Raw genomic sequence first — 26,718 nt, 5'->3', positions numbered from 1 at the left:
TTGGTAGCACGCACTAACGCTAATCCTGTGCGTGCGCTAAAAATGCTAGCACACCTTTGTAAAAGGAGCCCTAGGTGTGTCAGATAACCAATGGAATTTCAGATATAATGGAGTTACATAATCATAGATGTGTGCGTGACCTATAATGCTTATATGTAAGCCATCAGAATTGTAGGTATCGACAGTACATAAATTTTTTTAAATAAATAAGGTCCATGAATGCAGAAAAACGCTGGCAACCAAATAATGATAAAACGCATGACTAAAGCAATTTAAAATAAATAGATTATTACAACTAAATCTTTCCTGCTGGGATAGTAATACATTTTTATATGAAGATTTTCTATCCTGCTCATTTTCATGGTTAGCAAACTTTCAGAAGAAAAGGCTGAAAAGCCACAGGAAATATCTGAGTTAGCGCTCTGAAACTCTTGTTTTCTAACTTCTACCTCCAGGTGATCTAAAGCTTGTTGTCCTTGAGAAAGCACTGAAATGGCAATTAGAAAACCATAATTAGACATATGTAGCCTGACGGCAATAAGATAAATTAAGAAAACCAATGTACAATGTATTCTGACCTAGAGACATGACAACAAACTTACATATACACTGCTGAGAAAAAAAAGTTGGGGCTCTTTTCTAAGTGGAATACAATTGGTAAGAGTTCAAATTAGTTCTAATTCACCTTAGAAATATCTATGCTTTGCAATAAAACCACTAATAGGTAACATCTGAAAGAAGAATTCAATATGTTCATTAAAGATATTCAAGTAGGCTACTAATTGGACCTTGGCAACCGTGTACTGATTTAGTGAGGTCCACAGTCATGTGCAAAACCTTGAGGGGTCTGGATGTCATCAGATAGTTCTGCTTTTTCCCTGCCAAAACATCCTAATGTACAGGGGGGGGGAGTGGATAATTCTAGCACTGAACAAGTTCAAAATTATAGTTTCATGCTTATAAGGCAGATACTTGCATGACTTTTGATCAACATATACCTGAAAAGGTATGACAGGATATAAATAAAGCTATTAGTAATACCAATTTAACCCCTCTTCTTCCCACCTCCTTTTGTATACAGTTCAAGCTTCTTTTAGGGGCTTTCTTACTAAGCTGCACTAAGAAATGTGCTTAGTGCATCTTTATACAGGACTTTTCTATATGTTAAGCCCAATTCTAACACAGGACTTTTTCATATTTGTTGAATACTGTATATGGCCTACATTAATGTTAGCAATAGCACACAATCATTTTAAAAAATCCAGACAGAGCTGGATTTGTGAAGAGGACGGTTTTCAAAAATATCTTCCCAAGATCATATCGCCATGAAGCAAATCCTCCTCAAAGGCCTTACCCTTGAGAATCGCTCCTTAGAACGAATGATGACCTTTAGGGTAGTACTGTGGCACTGTCTCTAGAGATCATCCATCTATATAAGGAGAATTGTTCCATATATAGAAGGGATGATCTCTAGTGGTAGTACTGCAAGATTAATGATAGGGGTCATCACTTTCACTATGAGCCCGGACGGGAGCAGAGTGGCACCATTCTTGTATTAGAAGATTCGACCACCGTACAGAGTTCAGATTAAATCCCAAAGAGTAAGGGTAAGGGACTTATATTTTGAGGGGTTGCTGCTCTAGGAGACTTGATTTGAGGGGGATCAGATGGGGGGGATATAATATTGAATAAGTTTTAAGGATTAAGTTGTTTAGGGGAGGGGGATCATATTTGATGAAAAAGTCTGGGGGGTGTTGCGCTGAAACATACTTTTACTAAGCTGCGCTTGCAATTTTAGCGTGCTAACGCCGCCATAGAGCTGGCGTTAGTTTTTCCCGCGTGGCGCGGGTATTAGCGCGCCCTAAAAACGCTACCGCAGCTTAGTAAAAGGAGCCCTGAGTTACAGACCTTGGCAGACAAAACTAGTGTTCCCATGTTACCTCCCAAAATATGTAATCTAGTTCAAGTTTTTATATACTGCCTATCAAGGTTATCTAAGCAGTTTTATAATCAGGTACTCATGCATTTTCCCTGTCTGTCCCAGTGCGGTAAGAGTATGTCCTGTGCAGTAAATATAGATCAAACGCTTGGCATGCTCTTCATTTATCTCATGGGCTTTGCACTTAACCTTTGTAGGTAAAATATGGTAAATGCAAAGACACTTGCTGTATATTAGTAAAAATGCTCCTCTATTCAACTGACTAGAGATAGACATTAAAAAAATCAGATTTTCTTCTTTAATTCCTCTAACTTCCCTCCCTGTTGAGAGTTCTGACAAGTTCTCTGTGAATGTACTGTACAAGCTGGCTTGCAAGAATTAATTTATCTCACAGATACACAGGACCCATCACACTGAAAAATGTTATAAGTCATAGTCAATGTTTTAAATTTAATCCTCTTCTCTGCCTTCAACCAATGCAAATCTGCTAAAACAGGAAAAATATGATCTCTAAATCCACACTGCAGTATGTAATCAGGCTGATGTGCTCTGGATATTCTGTAATCTTTCCACTACCTGTTTGAGTAGATTCAGATATGGAAAATTAGAGCAATACAGCCTAGTAGTTATGGATACATGAATAATAGCCACAGAAAAATTATCCAGTGAAAATAGCAACTGAATTGATTATAATTGTTTAAAATGAAAATGACAACTTCTCCCTATGACAGAAATGTGTGCCTTCATAGATAAAATATAATCCGATCACACTCCCAGGCTTAGCACTGGTTCACTCAGCTCTACTGAATGACCCTTCCCTATTGTCTGAGGCACATGAAAAGTAGAGATGGTTTTGAATGTATAAAGCTTCAACCTTGCTTGGATTCAGCAGTATAAATTTCAAGCATATCCAGTTTACAATTAGAGCAAAGCATTTTTGCAAATTCAAAATCTTTTTCTTTTGATTAGTTCGCAGTGGTAAATAAAGCTGAATATCATCAGCAAAGAAATAAAGAAAAAAAAAGATATACATCAGGTGATAAGGTAAGCCAATGGCCTTCGGTAAATATTGAGAAATTATAAAGGACGTTTACATAACTAAGAGTCTATGGCTAAGCACCCCTTATATGTGCATCAAAATGTAGCAATTTCACACATGAATATCCTGACTATTCTATAGGCATGTATGTAAGTGCTATGGAAAAATGCAAGGGGGTGTAGATGTGGGTAGGGATACCAGCCGTCCGGATTTACCCGGACATGTCCGGGCATCCGGACGGCTTTTCAAAACCCGGCACTTTGTCAACTTACGAGAACACCGACTTGTGTGAAACTGCTGATTTGTGGCAAATAGTTTAAATTAAATTCAATTAATATCAATTCATCAGTTTATTATTAGATTAAGTTAAGCACACAACTGACCTTATTCTATAATTTACATGCAGAAATTTGTTTGCTAAAAGCAAATTTGGATGTAGAACTTTCTAGAATTAAGGGGATGGTGCAAATCATTATTATAATCTCATTTATCTGGGTTGTCCTCAGTATTTACTGAAGCAATTGCAAACAGCTCAGAATACAGCTGTTCAGTTGACCTTTTCATTGAAGAAGTACAGTATGACTATGAAGCAGACTATTGAACTTTGCAATTATATTAGTTACCTGTATGAGCTAGAATGCTGTTTAAATTTGCTCGTTTGCTCTTTAACGTTAGTCCCATCTTATTTGGTTGAGTGACTTACATTGCCCTCTCAATCTATTCGTAGCTGGCCAAATCGTCAATGTATAGAGAAGCTGCTGGTATTTCAAGCAGTTCAATTTTGGAGGGAATATTGTTTTATGTACTGAATCTTATTTATCTCTTGGTGTCAAGTGAAAACATCTTTGTTTAACAAATGTTTTGTATAATTAATGCTTCTATACATTTTTAATGCTTTTCATGATTGTATATTCCCAATGTTATATTGGTTTGAGCTTATTGTAGACCACTCAGAACCAGCGGGTTGTTGTGGCATATAAATAAAGGAATTATTATTAATAATAATAATAATAACTTTATACTTCTATACCGCCACAATCTTGCGACTTCTAGGCGGTTTACAATCAAGAGTGCTGGACATTCAGCGAAATACAATAAGTAGATATTCAGAGGAAATACAGAGATCAGAGACCTCAGGAGGCAATAGTACAGAAATACAATTTGCTGAGCGAAAATGTAATATGTACATTTTAGTAGGTAATGTCCGACAGGACCTGTTGGGGATAAATAGCAACATAAAGTTACGTAAAGTTTGCAAAACAGTCCTCAGACAAAGTCCTGGCCCTCTTTATCCAGCCTAGAAGGACAAAGATCTGAAAGTGATGTGGTCTGATTTAGCATCTGAAGTAGAGAAGACAACTCCTGCAGGTACACATTTGAAAATGATTTCCAAAATATTGCCACATAACACAGGGTCAATCATCACGCTTTCTCTTTCATGTAAAGGCCTTTCAAATATTTCTGAGTTTATTAATAAAGAGTACAACAAACACATTAGCATTCAGTTCAGAGTTATCCCTTAAGTTAGACTCTCCTGAGACCTTTTTTTAAAACCCTTCAATACATTAGAACTATCAAATTAGAGACGTTAGCAATTAATGCTGACTAATTGACATAAACAATTACCACTTTTTATTGAATATAAAATGGCTACAATTCTGTGGGAAGTACACTTTTATATGGTGGTTCACATAACCGGAGCAGCAATTTTACAAAGAAACGTTCAAATAATAGAGTGGCATCTCTCAGGGTTCAGCACCTGTACCGGTAAATGTCAGCATGCATGCATATAAGTGCTGCTTTTGTAACTTACACATGTTAGCATTGACATTTACCAAGTGTAAGTGTCAGATTTCACAAAACTGGACATTCAGGTAGAGCCAATGAAGAAGCTGAGTCAATCAAACTTGTTACTAATAAATATTTGAGAAGACTGGATGGGCCTTGCTGGTCTTTTTTTCTGCTGCCATTTACTATGGGGTCTTTTTACTAAGCTGTATTAAGCAGCTAAGGTTGCATTATCAGTGCAGTAGACAGTATTTAAAACTTTTGCTGCAGTCTACTGTAGTAACACTGGAACCTTTGTGTGAAAAAATCTCTGTGTTAGCTGCCTACTGCTAGTGTGCCAGGTCCGGAAAGAGTGGCCAGCTGTGATAGTTAGCAAACAAGTCTTTACTGAGAGCTAACTATCCTGATTGCGAATGGTGCAGCCAAAATTACCACTGCCTTTGGTAACTGGCCAATCAGAATCTTAGGCCACTCCCAGTGCATTCCAGAATTCACTGGGAAGTAGGACTAAGACTCCAGTTGGCCTAGGTGCCCCAAGGCCCTCATATGGGAAGGGCCTTTGGCGCCTGGGCCAATCAGGGCTATTGTCCCCTCTCTGGTGCATCCCAGGATGCACCGGGAAGAGGAAGGCCTATCATTGTGAAAAGGCGGGCCTGGCGGCCAGAGGGAGTAAGCATCACTCCAGCTCGCCATACTACAAAAGGTACGTGGGGGTTGGGTGGGAATCAGGGTGTTGGGGTAGAAAATTTGGGACTGCGGAAGTGCTGGGGTGGGGGCTCAATTCTAAGGGGGGCATAGATTGGGGGGTCATGGGTTTGGGGGGCTGTTGGCAGGAAGGACTGGGTATCCCTCCTGCCTTTCACAGTTGGGGGGTTGTTTTGAGGGTTCCAGCAGGAGGAATTGGCATCCCTCCTGCCAGAGACAGTGTTGGATGGGTGTTCAGGGGTGGAGGCAGGAGAAATTAGCCATCTCTCTTGCCATAGACAGTGTTGGGGGATTCGGCAGTGGCTGCAGGAAAGAGTGGTCATCCCACCTGCCGGCCGACTTATGGTGGAGATTGGGGGGGTTCCCTGCAGTAGCTGCTCAGCACCCCTCCTGCTCCCAACTTTAGAGGTATGGGGACGGGGAGCAGGGGTCCATGGTTTTGGGGGTGTGGAAGCACCGATGGCAGGAGGGAATCAGCATCCCTCCTGCCATTTGTGGGTCACTGGGGGAATGTGTGTTTGTCAGGTAAGGGGGCAGCGGCGGTTTTTTGACAGGTCTGCCTGTCGTTTATTCTTTATTTTTTATGGGGGAGGTATTTAGCGTGTGTAACCACTGCCTTTGGTATCTGGCCAATCACACGCAAAATATGTATGCCATGGGGAAAAAAAGAATAAAAAAGACAGGCAGACCTGTCAAAAAACTAGCAGACCTGTTGGTAACACAGTTACCGACAGGTCTGCAGCAGTCGAGCTTTAGGATAGTAAAAACCGCTTGGATATTTTGCATGGGGTTTTACTAATTTGCATATGTTGGATCGGATCGGATAGGAGATTAGTGAATCGGGTTGGGGTCGGGAAACGATCGCAAAACCGGTAAAACTGGTTTTGCGATTGTCGGTACAGGATCAAAAGGTTTAGTGAATCTAGCCCATGGTTTTCTGTTAGCATTGGATGTGCAGGATTGATCTGTACTAGTCTGGCTTGTTCAGTATTACAGTGGGTGTATTGATGTTCTACTGCTCACTGCAGTATGTAAGCTGCTGCCTTTTCCTAGGTACACTCTTATTGTATGATGTGTGAATTGTTACTAAAAATCATGTTTTTCATAGAAATGGGGGGGGGGAGTCAAAAAAATGATGGGCCCCGGTGTCACATATGTTAGGTACGCCACTGAACAAAAGTGCGTAAATAATAAATTAAAAAGGAAATAAACAATGAAACAATATTCCCAAAAAATGTTGTGCATTCTTAATCATCATAGGACTGGCTGGGTTTAACTGCATTTATAGGCTGCTTAAAGTATATATGGACTATTACAAGATTTGATTTAGTTGATTAGCAGAACCCCTGTGGATTTTTCAACAGTGCAGTGGTGGGATATAAGATTAATGTAGCAATTCTGATCATCAAAATGTATTTACTATTATAATATTGGATTAGTAATGTAGTTATACACCGTTTTGAAATTAGAAAGAAAAGCTTTAAATATGTTGCAAAAATAATTATGTTATATTACTTGTAATTAGGCCTTGTAGTTCTTAAGCTTAATTTTGTTTTGAGCAAAATAAGCAAATTAAAAATCTGTTTTTCCCATATTGGTAGGCATGCATAATGTGGTCACTGTACATAATTTTATTATTTTTCTCTTTGCTACTTATATCGCTATCTATACCAGGTGGGGAGTGAAAGCAAATGAAAAAAAATCTGCTAATGTCTGTTCCTGAAAACATAATTACTTGTATATATATATGTTCTGAGACTTTTCTCTCTTGAGGCAGCATATTCACAGTTAATTGTCCATTCTGGAAGAATGGAACTTATGAAGTCACTTTGTTGTAATGATTAGCCGTCTCTCTTTTTATACTAAGCATCTTTGAAAACTCTTCTTGTGCCAGATAATTTAATATACAAAGAAAGTTTGAGGCACATATGTCAGACTGAAAGCAGATCTATCTAGAAGACATGCCTGTTTGTCAGATCTTATGCCAGCCCTCATGTTATGACCTTATTGCAGCAGTGGAACCATTTTATTTTTAATGTTTTTTTAGTAATATATCAGATAGATAGAAAAAAAATAATTCAACATAGCAGTTTACAATGTAAACCATTGCCCGTTTCTTTAGTAGTTAAACTGAGTTTCTTCATAATTCCTGCAAGCTATTGAAGAAGTGTACATCCAAGTACAGTGGGCATTTTTCTGTCTCTGGAAGGCTCACAATACGAGTTTTCATCTTAGGCAATAGAGGTTTGAGGGACTCTACAGCACACTGCCATTCCCCCTACTGGATACTTCCTTGTAATTTTAGAGCTACCTTAATAAGGGTAGCTCCTCCTTAGGGGAAGTAACACTCAAAGGAGGGGTTAGGGAGGCAGGAACCAGGAAGTATAAGAGGCAGGGTCAGAGCTAGGTTAAAGATGCTCAGGGGAGAAGAAGGAAGAGGTGATTTCCAAACATGCTTTGACTACAACTACCCTGTTTCCCGAAAATAAGCTCTAGCATGATTTTTAAAGATGCTCCTAATATAAGCCCTACCCAAAAATAGCCCTAGTTAAGAATGACCTACTGAAGCCATCCCAACACTCCCCAACTCCATCCCTGACATTAATGCTGCCCAATTTGCCAATAATCTCTCCCTTCCTATCCTCCACCCCAATTCTTCCTCTTTCCTTTCTCCCCCCCCCCCCCTCCCCAGTGCAGCATCTTTCATTGCCAGATAGGCAGCAGCTCCCAAGGCCTCCCAAAACAGTGGCAGCGCTCTGAATGGGCTGCTTTGCTGCCTTCCTCGCCGAGGCCTTCCCTCTGCTGCTGTTTTGGATTCTTTTGGAGTGGAGATATGTTAGGCTTATGGTGGGAGGGTCCTTGGGGTTCTGCTGCAAAGAGGGATAGGAGGGAAGCATAGAAAGACGCTGCAGAGGGAAGGCTCGGCCCCAGTGGGGAAGGCTGCGAAGCAGCCCATTCAGAGTGCTTCTGCTGTTTTGGGAGGCCTCAGGAGCTGCTGCACAAGGGGATTGGTGAGAGGCGAGGAAAGATGCTGCATATGGGGGGAGGTGAGAGAGAAAGGAAAGAGGAATAATTTGGGTGGAGGAGAAGAAGGGAGAGATGACTGTTGTACATGAAAAACAAAAAAAAAAAACACATTCCCTGAAAATAAGCCCTAGTTTTTTGGAACACAAATTAATATAAGGCTCTGTCTTATTTTCAGGGAAACACGGTACACCAGTGTCTGTCTTATCATTCCCTCTGTAATTTACCCACTGATCATTGTACTGTATATTGATGCACCTTTTTGTCCAGTTTGTCTATCTTGACTAGATTATATGCTCTTTTGAGCAGGAACTGTCTCTTCTGTTTTGATGTAGAGCACTGTATATGTCTAGTAGCTCTATAGAAAAGATTGGCCCCAAAATATCATCAAAGGATAGAGAAAAAATTCCTAATTGAGAACAATTTGCACCAGCTTGAATTTTCTGCAAAGGTATTGGGGGTTAATTTGGATAATCAACTTACAATGGAACAACAGGTTAATTATGTGGTTAGGAGCTTGTTTGCAGTATTGATAAAACTGAGGCAAATAAGAAAATATATTGAACCTGCAAAATTAGCATTGGTAGTTCAAACACTGATTTTATCCAAGTTGGATTTTTGGTATAATAAGGTCCTGATTAGAAAAATGCAAATCATTCAAAATACTACAGCAAAGCTTTTTTTTTTTTCTGCTAGCAAATATGATCATGCTAACTGCATTGTTAAGATCTTTATAGTAGCAGCCAATACAAGCCAGAATTACCGTATTTTCTCGCATATAACGCGTGCTTTATATGTGGTTTTTACAAACCGCGCATACCCTTGTGCGTTATACACGTGAGCACGTTGTACAAAAATTTTTTTACATAGTTTCCCCCCCCACCGACGCCCGATTCATCACCCGGAAGGAGCGCTCGCACTCCCACCCCAAAGGACCGCTCGCACCCCCACAGCCCCCCTCCCCCATGGAGAAGCTGTCTATCTTGTTTCCGGATGCCAGCCCAGCTGCTTCCTCTGCCGGTGGTCCTGCCCCTTCTCAGAGCCCTGTGCTGCGCTGCTTCCTCGTCAGGCGGTCCCGCCCTTTCTCTGATGTCAGAGAAAGGGTGGGACCGCCGGAAGAAAAAGCAGCGCAGCAGGGCTCAGAGAAGGGGCGGGACCGCCGGCAGAGAAAACAGCTGGGCTCGCTGGCATCCGGAAACAAGGTAGACAGCTTCTCCATGGGGGAGGGGGGTGAGGCTGTGGGGGTGCGAGCGGTTCTTCGGGTGGGGGTGCGAGCGGTCCTTCGGGGTGGGAGTGCGAGCGCTCATTCGGGGTGGAGGTGCGAGCGGTCCTTCAGGGTGGGTGAATTGGACGTCGGGGGGGGGGGGGTTATCAGGCTTTCAGGGTAGGGACAGGACTTCAAGGAGGAATGTAGAGTCGGGGCGGCCGAAAACAGAGTCGGGGTCTCCAGAGGAGAGTCGGGGTGGGCGAAAGGAGAGTCGGGCAGCATGTGCGGTATACGGGTGTGCGCGGTATATAAAAATTTATGTACCGTATTTGCCGGCGTATAGGACGACTGGGCGTATAAGACGACCCCTCAACTTTTAGTTAAAAAATAGAGTTTTGTGTTATACTCGCCGTATAAGACGACCCCTTCTTCCGCACACCTTCTCTACCGCCCCGGGTGCAGCACAGCCAGCCAGGTTCCCTTACTTTTGTGGCACTTCCCCGACCGACCGACAACAGCCCCGGTCCGACAAACCTCCCTGCCCTTAACCGCGAATCTAAATTACCTTCTTACAGCTGCTGTAAGAAGGTATTTAGATTCGCGGCTACAGGGCAGGGAGGATTGTCGGACCCGGGCTGTTATCGGTCGGTCGGGGAAGTGCCACAAAAGTAAGGGAACCTGGCCGGCTGTGCTGCAACCGGGGCGGGGCGGCCGCCCCTCTCTCTTGGTACCGCGAGGCTACTCTCCTTCTCCTTACCTGCCATGCCTGCAGCACAGAGCCGAACGGAAGTCTTCCCGACGTCAGCGCTGACGTCGGAGGGAGGGAGGGCTTTGTTTAAGCTTTGTTTAAGCCCTCCCTCCCCTCCAACGTCAGCGCTGACGTCGGGAAGACTTCCGTTCGGCTCTGTGCTGCAAGCAGAGAAGGTAGGGAGAAGAAGAGCCGCGCGACTGAGTACATCCAGCCCCGCAAGTAAGGGCATGTAAACTGTACCCGGCGTATAAGACGACCCCCAACTTTGGGGAGGATTTTAAGGTACTAAAAAGTCGTCTTATACGCCGGCAAATACGGTACATAAATATGTGTTTTTTGCGCGCTATACCCGTGTGCGCGTTTTACACGGGTGCGCGTTATCTATGTGAAAATACGGTAGATTTAGAATGAATATTTTAATGTTTTGGGATACTTTCCTATTTGATTCAACTAGTGTTTTTGTCTTTTAAGAAATCACCATTTAATTGCAGGAATTGCCTAAAGTTGAATCCCTAGGTTAAAGGAGTGAAACATAAGAACATGTTTACGTCCACTTTCCAATATCAATTAGTTGTCAAATGGAATAGCATTCCATTGGAAGTGAGACAGATTACAAACTATCTCAAATTTAGAAAGATAGTCAAGGAAATATATTTTGAAGAATATCTAAAATGATTTGAATTTGGGAAGTATAAGGTAGAAATATATAAACGGGTTTTTAAAATGATTTTTATGTAATTCCTAGATGTCTCTTCTTATTCAGTATATTAAATTTGTAATTTGCATAGAGTTGAGAGGTTTAATGATGAAATATAAGTACTGCATTATATTGTATTGTGTAGTAGTATAATGACCAGACATTATACTTGGCTAAGATAAGCCACCTTTCCTTTTGCTGAATACTACTACTGTTAATTATTTCTATAGCGCTACCAGATGCACGCAGCGCTGTACAGAGTCACAAAGAATAAGAAAACAGTCCCTGCTCGTAAGAGCTTACAATCTAAACAGGCAAGACAGACAAACAAGATGTCATGGATACATTTAAGGGGAACGGTTAATCAGCTGGCTGGGTTGGAGGGCAGAGGAGTAGGGTTAAGGATTAAAAGCTATATTAAAAAGGTGGGTTTTCAATCTGCCTTTAAACAAGGGAACGGGCTTGACGCACAAACTCAGGTAATTTATTCCAGGCATAGGGGGCAGCTAGATGAAAGGAACAAAGTCTGGATTTGGCAGTGGAGGAGAAGGGTAATGTTAAGAGTGATTTATCTGAGGAACAGAGTTCTCTGGGAGGTGTATAAGGAGAGAGAAGGGAAGGGTAAAACGCGGACCTGACGGACCTCGCAGATCTAAAACCGCACGTCCTTAAAAATCTTTGGTCCGTGTCCATGCCACTTGTAGCTTCTGTCACTGACAGACTTCTATGAGATTTTAGCGCTGACGGATCCGTCTCAGCATAGGGAGGGAAATCAAAGTATTAGGATCCGTCAGTGCTGAAATCTCATAGAGGTCTGTTAGAGCCAGAGACTAGTGCTGGAGCGGCAGACCAGAAGCCTTCTTATGTATAGGTTTTCGGAAAGACAAAGAGAGTGGGAACATAGGTTTGGGACGTGCGTTATGGAAAATAAATCTCCAAACGTTGCTGGGTGCTGCCGGGGTTCAGTCTGAGGATCGTAGGCATGAGGCAGAGCCTCGGCTGCTTTCCTTCCTCTGAATTGCTCGATGTACCCCTCTGCTCTGCCTTTCTTGGAGAAGGGGTAAAACGTGGGCCTCAGTCTCCGACAGACCTCTATGAGATTTTAGCGCTGACGAATCCTAATACTTTGTTTTCCCTCCCTATGCTGAGACGGATCCGTCAGCGCTAAAATCTCATAGAGGTCTGTCAGAGACAGAAGCTACAAGTGGCACGGACATGGACCTCAGATTTTTAAGGACGTGTGGTTTTAGATCCGCGAGGTCCGTCAGGTCCATGAGGTCCGCATTTTACCCCTTCCCGAGAGAGAAGTGAGGAGAGATATTGAGAGGCAGCAGAATGAACACACAGCAATAAGATCTTGAACTGTATACGATGGCAGATAGGGATCCAGTGAAGTGACTTAAGGAGAGGGGTGACATGAGCATAGCAAGGTTGGTAGAAGATGAGTCACGCAACAGAGCCTCATCTGATATGGCTGGGGCCAGATTTTATTACCTTTCTCAAGAAAAACTTCTATAGACAGTGTTTGGGGTGTTACAATCACAAGTCATATGCCACCTCAGGACTTTTTTGCTTCTTGAACAGAGGATGTTCTTTATATACCTGTCCCTGTGAAGTAACAAGGGTTAGGTATTTCTTTTGAATGAATAAAGAGTTTTTCTTTACTGCATTTGACTGTGTCTGGCTGTGTGGGCAGAGGCCTGATCTCAAACTCCACTCATGATGTTACATGTGGTGTCAGGAGTGAGATCACCGCTCAACCCATCAAAAGAAATGGACCCCACAAACTTCAGGATCTGGGTCTGAGTTTAGCATTCTGCCATACTTTGAGGCTAAGAGGATTTTTTTTTTCAAGTTTTTATTAGGATTTGATATACCACTTATCAAGGTTATCTAAGTGGTTTTTTACAATCAGGTACTCAAGCGTGAAACATGAAAAAGTATAGTCAGTGCCAGGCAAGCAGGATTATTGCTTCCTTATATTCGGTGGGCTCTAGTGCTGCCAGTAAAACATGAAAAAAACTAATCCAGACCATGATGATGGGATAATAGCAGCCAAATTAGTCTAAAATACCGCTAATACCAGACAATACACATCAGTATTGTTAGCCCAACAAACTTGAAAGGCTATGGCCTCAGAATCGGAGCCTACGCACAGCAGTGAATCACAAACTGAGGATAATCCGCGTAGTACTACAGCTCCTGCTCCAATCATTGGCCGGTATTTATGTTCTTTTAAAAAAATTTTCTAAAGCATTTCAATAAAGCTAAACCCTTCACCCCGGACTTCAAAAACTTTTTAAGGGATACTGTGTATATATAATAGCCAGCATTTGAAGCTTCCTCATCTACATTGATAAATTTCTTCAGAAGTTTGTATGTCAGACTACTGCTTTCACTCAAGATACGACCCAATTCCTAAAAAAATTGGATACTATTAAGCCTGTTCCTCATTCTATCCTAGTGACCATAGATGTTTGCTCTCTTTACACGATTATACCCCAAGCTGAAGCACTACAAATAATTCATGATACTCTAGAGAAAAGACTGAAACCCAAAGTACCAACTAAGTTCATTTGCTCTCTAGTGAATATAGTGCTATGTGACAGCTTTTTCATGTTTGAAGAGCATCTCTTTCATCAGAAATCTGGTATTGCAATGGGGATCACTATGGCCCCCGCTGTTGCAAATTTATTCATGGACAGGTTTGAGCGTGACTGGGTGTATGAGTGTGAGTTTTTTAAGTATGTGGCTTTCCGGACCAGATACATTGATGATATTTTTTTAATCTGGAATGGGAGTCAGGATGATTTGGAAAAATTTTTTGTTTTTCTGGACGCCTGTCACCCAAAAGTACGCTTTACCCATGCTTGTAGTACGAACCAGATTTCTTTTCTTGATGTATCTGTTGAAATTAGGGATGGTGCTTTTTATACATCAGTATATACTAAACCTACTGATTGTAATTCTAGTTCACTGAAAAAAAGTCTACCTTACTCCCAGTTTTTACGTATTCGGAGGATCTGTTCCTCTAAGTTGGACTTTAAAAGACAGGCTGATGTCCTTAAACAGAGATTTCTGGTCCGGGGCTATCCCCTAAAAGTTGTTTCTGCAGCATATAAAAGAGCATGGTATTGTGATAGGGAGAGTTTGTTTGCTCCGAAAAGATCTGATTTCCAGAAATCAGGGGAACAGTTCATGACTTGTGTGGTAACATACTCGAGCCAGTGTCATCGTATGGTTCGTTCATTAAAGAGACACTGGGCGATTTTCTAGACTTCTGGTATCTTTAAAGCCTATATCTTGAGGATAGCTTTTTGTAGAACCAGGAATTTGAAAGAGATCCTATGCCCCTCTGTGCTCTCCAATGTTAAATCTGGGTGTGATTCAGTATGGATGGGACATAGAGCATGTGGGACATGCCAGATGTGTGAGCTCATGATATGTACCAACAGATTTTTGTAATCCTAAAGACAAAAAAGAGTACATCTTAAGACATACCTCTGATTGCAAATCCTGTGGTGTGGTATATATTATTAAATGCCCCTGTGATTTAATCTATGTGGGTCAGACATCTAGAAAATTTACTACGAGACTCATAGAACATAAGAGTAACATCAAGAATAAGGTAGTTGGGGCTCCATTAGCTAAACATTGCATCGAAAGAGAACATGATTTTGGGTCCCTAAGAGCTTTAATTCTGGAGGTGGTGCATCCGGGCAGCAGAGGGGGGACTTTAGAAGGTATCTTGCACAACGGGAGCAGCGCTGGATCAATAGGCTAGATACACTGTGGCCAACAGGCCTTAATAGATCGTTTGAATGGCAACACTTTTACTAGTGTTTACACTGTGAAGAATGTTGCGTTGTGTTACGTAATGACGTTATGAATAAACTATAAAACGTAGGTTGCTGCCATCTTGACACGGTTTGAAAATTTGTGACCGAGTGAACTGATGTGAGTGTTGATACATTGTTATATTGTTCTTTTGGTTTTGGGAGTATGAATGTTCTAATTTTGTTCTTAATTTCCAGTGAGCCTGTGATTTTGAATGTCCCGGTGGCCCTGATGCAGCGGATGTTTAAAATTCCCGCGAAACGCTGGCCGCGTCGGCAAACAGACACTAGTGACCGAATTTACTTTAAAGACAAATCAGCAACAAGATAAGTCTTTCTGGTCTACTTTTTTCTATTCCTGGCTATTATATATACACAGTATCCCTTAAAAAGTTTTTGAAATCCGGGGTGAAGGGTTTAGCTTTATTGAAATGCTTTAGAAAAAATTTTAAATAAAAAAACATAAATACCGGCCAATGATTGGAGCAGGAGCTGTAGTACTACGCGGATTATCCTCAGTTTGTGATTCACTGCTGTGCGTAGGCTCCGATTCTGAGGCCATAGCCTTTCAAGTTTGTTGGGCTAACAATACTGATGTGTATTGTCTGGTATTAGCGGTATTTTAGACTAATTCTTATGATAACGTTATATACTGCTGGGGTGACTAGTTTTAACATAGTAACATAGTAGATGACGGCAGATAAAGACCCAAATGGTCCATCCAGTCTGCCCAACCTGATTCAATTTAAATTTTTATTTTTATTTTTTATTTTTTAATTTTTCTTCTTAGCTATTTCTGGGCAAGAATCCAAAGCTTTACCCGTTACTGTGCTTGGGTTCCAACTGCCAAAATCTCTGCTAAGACTTACTCCAGCCCATCTACACCCTCCCAGCCATTGAAGCCCTCCCCTGCCTATCCTCCACCAAACGGCCATACACCGACACAGACCGTGCAAGTCTGCCCTTTTAGGGGATAATAGCAGCAGCAGCAACAGCAGTTTATACAGGAGCACTTGGAGCAGCAGTGGCAGATTCTACAGAAATTTGTGAAACTCCAACAGGGCTCTCAAGTGCACACCTTCCCCAGACTAAAGGGACCAGAGTCCCACAAGACTGTGCCTGTCCTAATATTGTCTAAGATGACAGCAGAGGATGATCCTGATCTCTTCTTGGTGAATTTTGAAAGAACAGTCTGCTTGACTGGATGGGCAGAGACCATTTGACCTACATATCTGGGAACCTGTTAACCAGGAACAATCAATTCACCTGATGGACGTGCTTCATATAAAAATGCTAATGCCGCCATCTTGGAACAAGTGGAGATTATGCCAGATTCCTATAGTCAGAAATTCTTGAAAAGTAACCTCCAGATGAAAGAGACCCCTCACAGAGGTTTTTTTTTTTTTTTTCTATAAACTGAAAGAGATTGCATTGAGGTAGTTGAAAGCAGAGGAGAAGCCTGGAGTGGAGGTAGCAAATATAGTTCTACTGAAGCAGGCCCTGGATGGATTACCTCAATCTATGAGACAGTGGGTGAGGCAACGCCCCAAACTAATGCTAGAGATGGCCTTGGAATTAGCAGTGTTCTACCAGGCTCAACCAGCCTCTGAACCTGGGAAAGAGAAGAGACCAGGAGGGAGTCCCAGAAGATAAGAGAAACCAACAAGGGGTGAGCACCCCAAGGAAAGGATACAGCCATGATATGGCCATGATGCTGGAAAGCATGTCTTGCAAAATGGGTCATGGAATATTTAATATGTGTGGTATCTTATTCATAAACTGGCAGTCTGATGCATCCATTCAGATGCAGTTGTATTCTAAATCAGAAGAAAAAAAAAAATTATTTACCATACCACTATCATCAATGTACTATGCCGCATTTGGCCTTAAAACATCTTAAGTATTGGAAAGCGGCATATCACTCCCTTATGCTACTGGAGGCTCGTGTGACCACCCCTACATATAATCAACAAAAGCATTCTTGGATGACCTGGAAGACTTATATCCAGCGTTTACCAGCAAGAGCCCATAGCTTTGTCTTGAACACATTGCATTTGTAAGCTCTACAGTTGAAGTACACTCCTTTGGGAGGTATCAGAGAGGGTTTGGGTGGAGGGCGTGGGAAGGTGGGTACGGGGCTGAGGGGTTTTAAGGTGTGGCTGTTGGATGGGATGGGGAGGGGGATATAGGTCTTTTGGGAAAGGTTATCTGGGGTTGGGTGGTTCATGGGGGGGGGGGGATCGCTTTGTGGTGCAAATCAGGGTTTCTTGTTTGTTTTGTTCCTTAGTAACATTTTACTCCATTAGAGTCTTAGGGTGGGCTATGAATACTACTGTATTTGAGTGTGTGTGTGATTTATCCAGTTTTGTACCTTTGTAGGCTGAGTTGTTTTGCAGGGGTTGATCACTGGGAGGGGTGGGGTGCGATTCAGAGTGTTTGTAGGCAATTCTTGTTAAATAGGAAACTTACCTGTGTACTTTATTGTTTATGGCATGTTTGTGGCGCTGTGTTTCCAATAAAACAATATTTACTCTAAAACATCTTAAGTCTGGTGCTCCCTCGTCCCATAGCTTTGTTGAAGTTAATCACTTATTTAAAAAAATAGTGGCAATAATATTGACATTTCTGAAGTAAAACTAAGTTATTTTTTTTTTACTTTCCCAGAATGAAATGATATATCCTCACTCTGACAACTTGTTTTATAGAACACATAACAATTAAGAGTGTTCTCCCAATAAGCAGTTTTTCAACTTGACAAAAAAAAGGAAGAAGTCTTTGCAGCCTCTTTGGATCCCAACTGTATTATCAGACCTTTTGATAAAGGTAGTGTTATGGCCTTTTTGACAAGAGAGATCTATATTGTAGAGACCAAAGAAGTCTCTGATTCCCTCTGCTATAGATTTTGACCATGTCATTTTACTCTAAGAATACAGAGAACCCTTTTTTTTATCATTGAAGGTATGAGGCCAGCATGATTTTGACTGGAAAAGAAAGTGAACTTCTCGATGCACTTTTTTTTTCCCAAAGTTTTGAATCATCTATATATGTCTTGTTATATCTGGGAAGTGATCTATTTTAGAGATGTTTTCTATTTTTGTAGACACGTTGTTAAAATCTTTTGTCTTGTCTCTTCGGTCATAAGTTAAAGTCCCTCATGTGTTGAAAATCCTTCATAGATTGACTATGCTTTCTGATTATATATTACTGTTACCATGGATACTGAATTTCTATGTAACAGGCTGCTACTCATAGGATTTTTACATAATCTATTTCTGATATCTCTGTCATACCTCTGCAGAAGATTTTTTTTTATTCGAGTGGTATGTGGATGTTGTCATTTCAGAACTTAACGTGGATGTCCCGCATATACTGTATATATAGGATCCTTTTACTAAACACACCCATATGTGGGTCTTTCCCATGCACTAAGGCACTTTTTACCACATAATCTTCTATTATGGCCATGCACTAAGGGCTCCTTTTATCAAGGTGCGCTACGGGGGTTAGCACGTCGGACATTTAATTACGCACTAACCCCCGCGGCAAGCCAAAAACCTAATGCCTTGTCAATGGAGGCGTTAGCGACTAGTGCGGCAGGCGGTTGAACGTGCGGTATTCCGCGCATTAACCGCCTACCTCACCTTAATAAAAGGAGCCCTAAGTTTTTAAATACCTGAATATATACAGGGTGAAGATAAATATAGAAAACAGTTATAAAATCATTTCCAAAACTCTGGTGGCTCAAGCTTAAACAATGATGTCTTCAGTGGAGAAAAGGACCTCAGTGAACCGGTGTTGCAGCTCAAAATCTGAAGCACAGAATCTCACAAAACAAATGAGGTTTTCAAGACCTATGATGGGAACATATACTGTAGGTAGCATGCATACATCCCAAATATATTGTGAGATGCTTCAGTATGCTCCACGGTATGCCATGTTTTGCTGTGGTAAGCATGCAACCTTTAAAAGGGTGCCTTAAACTTTTATGGTTCGTTCCTCAATGTATTTTAGGCTCTCCGATGGCAGATACTAGTGGAACTTGAGATGTCCCAACCTGAATGCCTCAATTCCAATTTGTGTGTCCTTTTAAATATGAAGCTCTATATCTTTTTTTTTTAAGTAAGATTTAAGTATATTTAACATCCCACTCAGACATAGAGTTATCATATGGCTCCAAAAAGAAGGCCAACAAACTGAGACATCTGGGTTTACTTCCATTGCTTTCAGTGGAAGTAAAACCCAGATATCTCAATCTGTCCTCTCTTTTTTTTTTAGAGCCCCTAAATATATAACTGACCTTTTCTCTTTCTCAACTAATAGACATAAGAGAAGCTCACACTTGAATTTTGTTTCTCCACCAGTGAGAGGATGTACCGTATTTGCCGGCGTATAGGACGACTGGGCGTATAAGACGACCCCCCAACTTTTAGTTAAAAAATAGAGTTTTGTGTTATACTCGCCGTATAAGACGACCCCTTCTTCCGCACACCTTCTCTACCGCCCAGGGTGCAGCACAGCCGGCCAGGTTCCCTTACTTTTGTGGCACTTCCCCGACCGACCGACAACAGCCCCGGTCCGACAAACCTCCCTGCCCTTAACTGCGAATCTAAATTACCTTCTTACAGCTGCTGTAAGAAGGTATTTAGATTCGCGGCTACAGGGCAGGGAGGATTGTCGGACCCGGGCTGTTATCGGTCGGTCGGGGAAGTGCCACAAAAGTAAGGGAACCTGGCCGGCTGTGCTGCAACCGGGGCGGGGCGGCCGCCCCTCTCTCTTGGTAGCCACTCGAACCGCGAGGCTACTCTCCTTCTCCTTACCTGCCATGCCTGCAGCACAGAGCCGAACGGAAGTCTTCCCGACGTCAGCGCTGACGTCGGAGGGAGGGAGGGCTTTGTTTAAGCTTTGTTTAAGCCCTCCCTCCCCTCCGACGTCAGCGCTGACGTCGGGAAGACTTCCGTTCGGCTCTGTGCTGCAAGCAGAGAAGGTAGGGAGAAGAAGAGCCGCGCGACTGAGTACATCCAGCCCCGCAAGTAAGGGCATGTAAACTGTACCCGGCGTATAAGACGACCCCCGACTTTTGGGAAGATTTTAAGGTACTAAAAAGTCGTCTTATACGCCGGCAAATACGGTAAATTTAAAAGACATAACATCTTTTCTCACATCAAGCAGCATTATGGGGTAAAGATCTGGAACAATTACTTATGCTTACTAATGCTTATGGGGAATTTAGGAGAAACCTAAAAACATATCTGTTCCTGAAGTACTTAGGTAGCTGATTTGTACAATCTTTCCCACAATAACTGATCTCTAGAGCTGTTAATCACTAGATTTTAACTTTGTTAGTTCTACTCAATTTGTAGCATTCTTAATCATTGTAAACCGCATAGAACTTCACGGTCCTGTGGTATATAAACTGTTATTATTATTATTATGGTAACCCTACTCAGAGGGAAAGGCAGTCAATAGGGTGAGAATTAAGAAAATAACAACCTTGGGCATCTCTAAAAATTTAGTCAAAGGTTTCAGTCGTTTCTGTCCCTTTGGACAGTAGTTTTCACATTATTCTCCAAGAATCTATACTTTCTCTCCTGGTATTTAAAGTCTATGTATTGCCTTTATGCAATCAGTTCAAAGGTTGGGAATTTTATTCAAAGGGTTGGTTTTTTTTTTTTTAGCTTTCCATTTTCGGCTTAGGCCATAGTAGTCCCCTTTTGCATTATGGACCATTTGAAGCTATATATTGATGAATGTGGGCAAATAAACTGTTCCTTGTGAGCTTGGCCAAGTCACTTAACACTCCATTGCTCCAGGTATAGTAGTCAGATTGTGAGAACACTGGGATAGATAGGGAGAAATACTTGAGTACCTGAATGTAAACCATTTAGGTTATAAGTGGTCTATAAATACTAAAATAATAAGCAAGCCCGAGAGCTGGTCTCGACGGGCGACCCTAACGCGGGACTGGGTGGCCCGCTGAGTCGCTCGTCGGGGCTTGCTAGCCGGGGCTAGGAGGGGGGCGGGGGGGGCGGTCCTTTGCCTTGGGATCGCGGCTTCCCCTTTATCAGGTCGTCGCAGCCGTGGCGGATTGTGGGTGGGAGGGGATAAAGGGAGGCGTGCTCGGAGGACCTAAACGGTTTGGTCCTCCGAGACTGCTTTCCCACCCGCCCGCCCATTAGTTTATGGGGGTAGTATCGGTAAGGGTCACGGTATCCCGAGCTACTGGCTACTGGGGCTCATCAAGGGATGAGCGGTGGGCCGGCTGGGCGCCGTGCCTGGTGGGTCGGTTGACCCTGGATAATGGGGCATGTGTGGGACATGCCACCCCTCAGACCCTAGCTTGGATGGCGGGGTCGGGGGCCAATTACTTCTGGTGGTAACTCGGGATCTGGTAACAATGGTGATACCATTGTTAGGGGTTTTTTTTGTTAATGTTTTAATTGTGGCTGTTAAATTATGTACATTTAATTGTGTTAATTGTATTAAGAATATGTTATTATTCAATAAACAGGGCTGCGGCCAGGTTTTACCACTTAAGATGTCTTGGTCTTCTTGGGATTGGGAAGAGGTTGGACGGGAGGAGGGGGTTATCGTGTTAACAGAAGCGGGTCACTCCAGGTACCGCTGTTAATAAAAAATATTCTACAGATAGGCAATCAAATGGCATAGCACGTATTTGTAAAAGGGTGTTCACAAGGGTGATGCATAGGAGAGCCATAGTTGAGGGCAGACATTTAGACAGGCAACTTTCAGAATACTGATCTCTCCCAGCTCACTCTCCCCAATCAGAACCCTTCTAATCGGATTCACTAATCCAATACCCCCAAAGAACTGATGCCCCTGATTCAATAACTCCTCAAAAGCCTCCCTGCAGAGTGATCTTCTCAAAAAGCATATCCTACCCTTCATCCACTCCAATCCTGTTGGGGCTTATACTTGAGTCTCCTTGGTAGTGTAGTGGTCTGAGCTGTGATTGTTTCTACTTTGCTTCCATTCTGACGCTGCCTTGGGTTGAAAATAGTGCCAATGACCCCTAGCACTATAAGTACAACTATGCTATCAGCAGTCATTATAGTTACCTCTATAGCGCTAACCCACAAGTTAGTTGTTACAACTAGCCACCCCTACATTTCACCCCTTTCATGCCCTCAACCTGTCCCTTCCTATTATAGCTGTGTGTGTGTGCGCATATGTTGGCTGGATTTAATGCAAATTGCAAGATCATTAGCACAACTCCGAACTAATGCTAGCTGCTTAACACAGCTGCGTATAAGGATCTCTAAATATTATACAACTCTCTGAAAATGTTACAAAGCAAATAAATCAAACTACATAACAACTCTTCTTTCTTTTCTAGTATATTAATTAAAATACATTTTACAATTTGTCAATTACTTTTTATTCACACAAAGAAACAAAAATGAATTTGTTCACGCAAACAAGTCTCGAATCAAAAAAAAAAAAAAAAAAAGACCTCAAAATATTGCAAGACTCTTTCATTTCCATCTAATACCTACCATGAATTTATATAAAAGAAATCAATAGGTATAGACAAAGTTGTTGGGTAGGAATAATAGATTGAAAGAGGATAAAAGACCTCAAGGCAACAGTCTCTGTGTTATAAAACAACTTCAATTGCAAAGCACTTCTTGATTAGTACAAGGAAAAGAAAATAAGCTGTTAGAATCAACTATTAAAAGGAGTACTGATGTGTTTAGTAGGAAGCATGGATCAGCTCTAAATATCTTGTTGAAATAAAATGTATAAATTCTTATAGCAGTCTGTGGGCCTGAAGCTAAAATTCCACATAACCATCTACTTTCATACATCTACCTGTCCTTTCTTACAAAATCTGCTTTGCACAGTGTGTTCAACTGGATCATATCATTACAAACACAAAATGTACTATTCCTTAGAATGATTAAATAGCAGTTTATCTATGAGATTAAAGAACTGTCAGATTTAAGTACATTTATATGTCTTTTTTTTCTCACTAGCTGGTTGCAGGTCATCCATTACGCCAATAGGATACATAATAAGTCCATTAGTAACTTGAGCACACAGTAACCTTGACCTTCAGTGCTATGTAAAGCTTTCTAAAAGTAAAGCAATCAAAAGCCCCCACAAGCAAAATCTTATCTTAAATGTCTATTAAGTGATTCAGGAAACATAAGGAAAATAGCACAAGTTAAACCTGTCAAATGTAACTAGATTCAAACACAGGCATACTGTTTTGGAAAATGCCAACCAACACTGTACTAATGGTGTAATAAGGGGGAGGGTGGATTGCCCCGGGTGCCCGCACCTCTCATCCTCTCCAACCTCCCCTTGTACCTCTTTAACTCCTCACCGGCATGAGCACCATCTCCAACCTGCTGCCCGCGCCAGCCTCGGCTCTTCCTCTGAAGTCAACCAGGAAGTGACAGAGGGATCAGGAAGTGACAGAGGGAGAGCCAAGGCTGGCGTGGGCAGCAGGTTGGAGATGGTGCTCATGACAGCGAAGAGTTTAAGAGGGGGAAAGGAAAGGCACCCATGCGCTCGGTGGGGTGGCAAGAAAGGATCGAGGGGGGGGAGGCCCTGGAGGCCTTTTGCCTTCACTACGCCACTGGACTTCACTATACATTCTGCACTGATGTTCTGGCTTACCTGTGGCTGAATCCAGGCCTCCAAGCTTGATTCTTTTGAAGGTGTTTGGGGTCTGCCCACTTCTTTTATAAGCTATTGAAAGAAGAATAAACATTGTTGTCAGCGATATGCTTATCCAACACAATAAAAAAGAACATTCAAAAATTTACATTGCTGAATAAACAGTGAGGCGTGCCTATGAAGCAGCCCACTTGCTGATAAGGAACAACAATTGAACAGGTTTTTGTGTTTTTTTTTTAGGATATTTTCCAATGAGTCATCTCTGTCAATTAGACAAATGACCACGTTTACATTTGCTGACCTGGGATTTTTCCACAGTTGCTGCTACAATTCAGCCTATGTTTTCAGCAGAGAGATCACAAAATTAAGGCAGTGATTCTCTTAGCTGAGCTGGAGGGGAGGGTGATACAATGCACTATAGGGATGGGCTTTCATTTGAAACAAATGCTGTTTGTCAATAACAGAGCACAATATGTAAACACAGAGCATGTTCTCCTTAAAGAGTGAGCTAGTTACACATAGTACATGTTGTTTCCACAAAGAATGCACATACGTGATCAATGTGTGCATGCATTGTTTGTGCATGTGCATCTATAGGGAAAGAGTGCTTACCACAGTGCCCATTTTCAAATCAGGTGAATGCTTCAAAATTTCTAAAAAAAAGAATTCCATCTGCTATAAACATCCAAATCTCAATTTTGAAACATCAAAATGTGGGTATTCCATATTGCAGTTCATCCAAATAGCAAGGGGACGAGTTGTGAGCAGGTTTTGGGTGGAACTAGGGAAGGCCCAAAAGTAGGCCTTCCAGCAGTGATTTCTGAATGAGAAGAGATGTTTGTGCCTGAAAACAAGGAAAATTTTTATCTGGACATGTCTCTGTCACATCCAAGTTGTAAAAAGGTGCTCTAATTCATCAGCTGACAACTGGAGGGATTAAGGCATAACCCCATCCTTAATCCCCCAGTAGTTACTGTCCCCTTCCCTCTCCCCTGAAAGTAAAAACAGAAAGGCAAATGAGGTTTATGTCAGTTACAGGTATTATGGCCATTCTGAACAAACCAGCAAACGAGTCAGAGCAGTAGCCAAGTGGTTAGTGCAGTGGACTATAAACCAAGGAATGCAGGCTCAAATTTTGTTATAACTCTATTTTTTCTATATGACTATCCTCGGGTGCTGAGGGGGAGGAGACTAAGTTTGGGGGTACGAAGAATAGGAATCAAACTTTACTTGGGGTGGTGATGAGAAGAATAACCCTGTTTAAGGCCAGAACCTGGTAGTCAAGCAGGTGCTGACCATTATTCATATAATAATTGACTGAATAAATGCCTGCATCTAAGAACATCTTTTCCACAGTTTCTTTTGTTTTTTGGTCTTTCCATTCACTGTGGAATTGTTGGTTTTGTCAATATTCAGTGCCAGCACTCGCATAGCTAAACTAAACTAAACCTTAAGTTTATATACTGCATCCTCTCCATTGAGATGGAGCTCGTCACGGTATACAGGAACTTAAATATAAGGAAGGAAAAACATAATAAGAGTTAGTGATTATAAAGAGGGCAGCGAGATTTATATAAATTAGGACTGATTTTTTTTTAGACAATCCTATATGCCTGATTAGCTATGTAGGTGTCGGCACTAAATATTGCCTACTCCCTCATAACTCCTGGCTCCACCTCCTATTCGACGCCTTACCTACCTACTTTCAAAATAGCTGGTGAGTGCCAATATTGAGTGGCACTCTGCAGTAGAGAATGACACGGTGACAAAATTCATCACCGTTCCCGTCCCCACGGATAACCGCGGGAAACCATCTTCATGTCATTTTTTAAGGAAAGAGGGAAGAATCAGAGTATGAATGGCCACAACCACTGACCCGCAAGCTTTGCTTTGAATAATGCTGGTGTAGAAGGACAGAGGATGAAATAGACACTAGAAAATGACATGTGTTTATTTCCCGCGGTTATCCGCGGGGACGGGAACGGTGATGAATTTTGTCACCGTGTCATTCTCTACTCTGCAGTTAAATACGGCTGAATATTGTCTGCTAGAAAGACACAAGTGGACAGAAGCTCTCTTGCCCATTTAAATTGCTTAGGATATCAACCCAAATGTTTTAAGTGTGCATTAACACTTGCAATAGCATCGGTTCATGCAAGTCTATTGGCCGTCTAGGAGTAGAAACCGGTGTACCTCAGCTTAGTAACTCATTGCCCTTCCTTTAACTTTCTGTCACCTTAATCAAATAATAGTCCTCAATCAACTTTTCTTGAGCCTCTGTCTTTTTCTTTTATAGCATAGTCCAGAAAGATTTGCTTTTGGTTATTGGCATCTGGTCCAATTCAACGAGGGATTTTCTCAGAAAGAAAAGGAAAATCCTGGCGGGATCAGCACCATAATTATTACATATTCTTAAGTTGATAGTAAGCATCCTGTGCAAAAATCACTTCTCTCACTGAATATCATTTCTTTTATATATATATAAGCTCTTCATACATTCTCCAGATAGTTTCAGTGTGAACATTTAGACTTGTTTGTTAGCCACTCGGGAAAGACAGGTGGCTTAGTGCTGCAATGACCTTTCAGTGCTGAAAATAAAGCACTAGTGAAAGTGACCCACATTCAACAGTATTTCTAATCTGATGGCTTAATGGAGTCCTTAAAGAATTACTTCTGCTGGCTCATCACAGCTCCAAATGGAATCCTTTCACCATTCTAAGCCACCTCTCAAAGATGCAAATGTGCATAATTGCTTAACTTTGCTCATAAATGTGTAAGATTTTATGAGCAGAAGCAAAGGTACTATCTCAGCCTCCAGAGAGTCATTTTTAGGTCTTTTGTGAGCAGTTTGTGCTGACACACTGCAGTTTATCTTTAGGTAAATAATGAATGCCAGCCCTTCACAAAAACTTTTCAATAACTTTTTGCTTAATACCGATTCATGTGTCTGGACTTTCAAATGATATGTAATTTGTCTTCTAGAAGGGCACTTACTAAAGCTCGGTTTCAGTGAAAGCGTCATAAATTGACTGAATACTTATTTCATATTTTAAATAAAGCAGCAAGATAAAAGGACAGAAGAAATAATA

General features: G+C 41.7%; 1 protein-coding gene across 2 annotated transcripts in view; it reads right to left on the bottom strand.

Moving 5' to 3' along the window:
* PCDH11X (protocadherin 11 X-linked) overlaps positions 1 to 26,718 on the bottom strand; it is a 1,806,309-nt gene that overhangs the window by 744,884 nt on the left and 1,034,707 nt on the right. For both annotated transcript variants that reach the window (XM_033945367.1, XM_033945369.1), the window contains exon 5: positions 23,630 to 23,701. In XM_033945367.1, coding sequence (XP_033801258.1) covers positions 23,630 to 23,701 — 72 coding nt within the window. The remainder of the gene's footprint in view (positions 1 to 23,629; positions 23,702 to 26,718) is intronic.

Source organism: Geotrypetes seraphini, chromosome 5, assembly GCF_902459505.1.
Source record: "Geotrypetes seraphini chromosome 5, aGeoSer1.1, whole genome shotgun sequence".
Lineage (NCBI taxonomy): Eukaryota > Metazoa > Chordata > Amphibia > Gymnophiona > Dermophiidae > Geotrypetes > Geotrypetes seraphini.
Note: the sequence above shows the minus strand (reverse complement) of the source record. Positions and strands in the feature narration are given on the sequence as shown.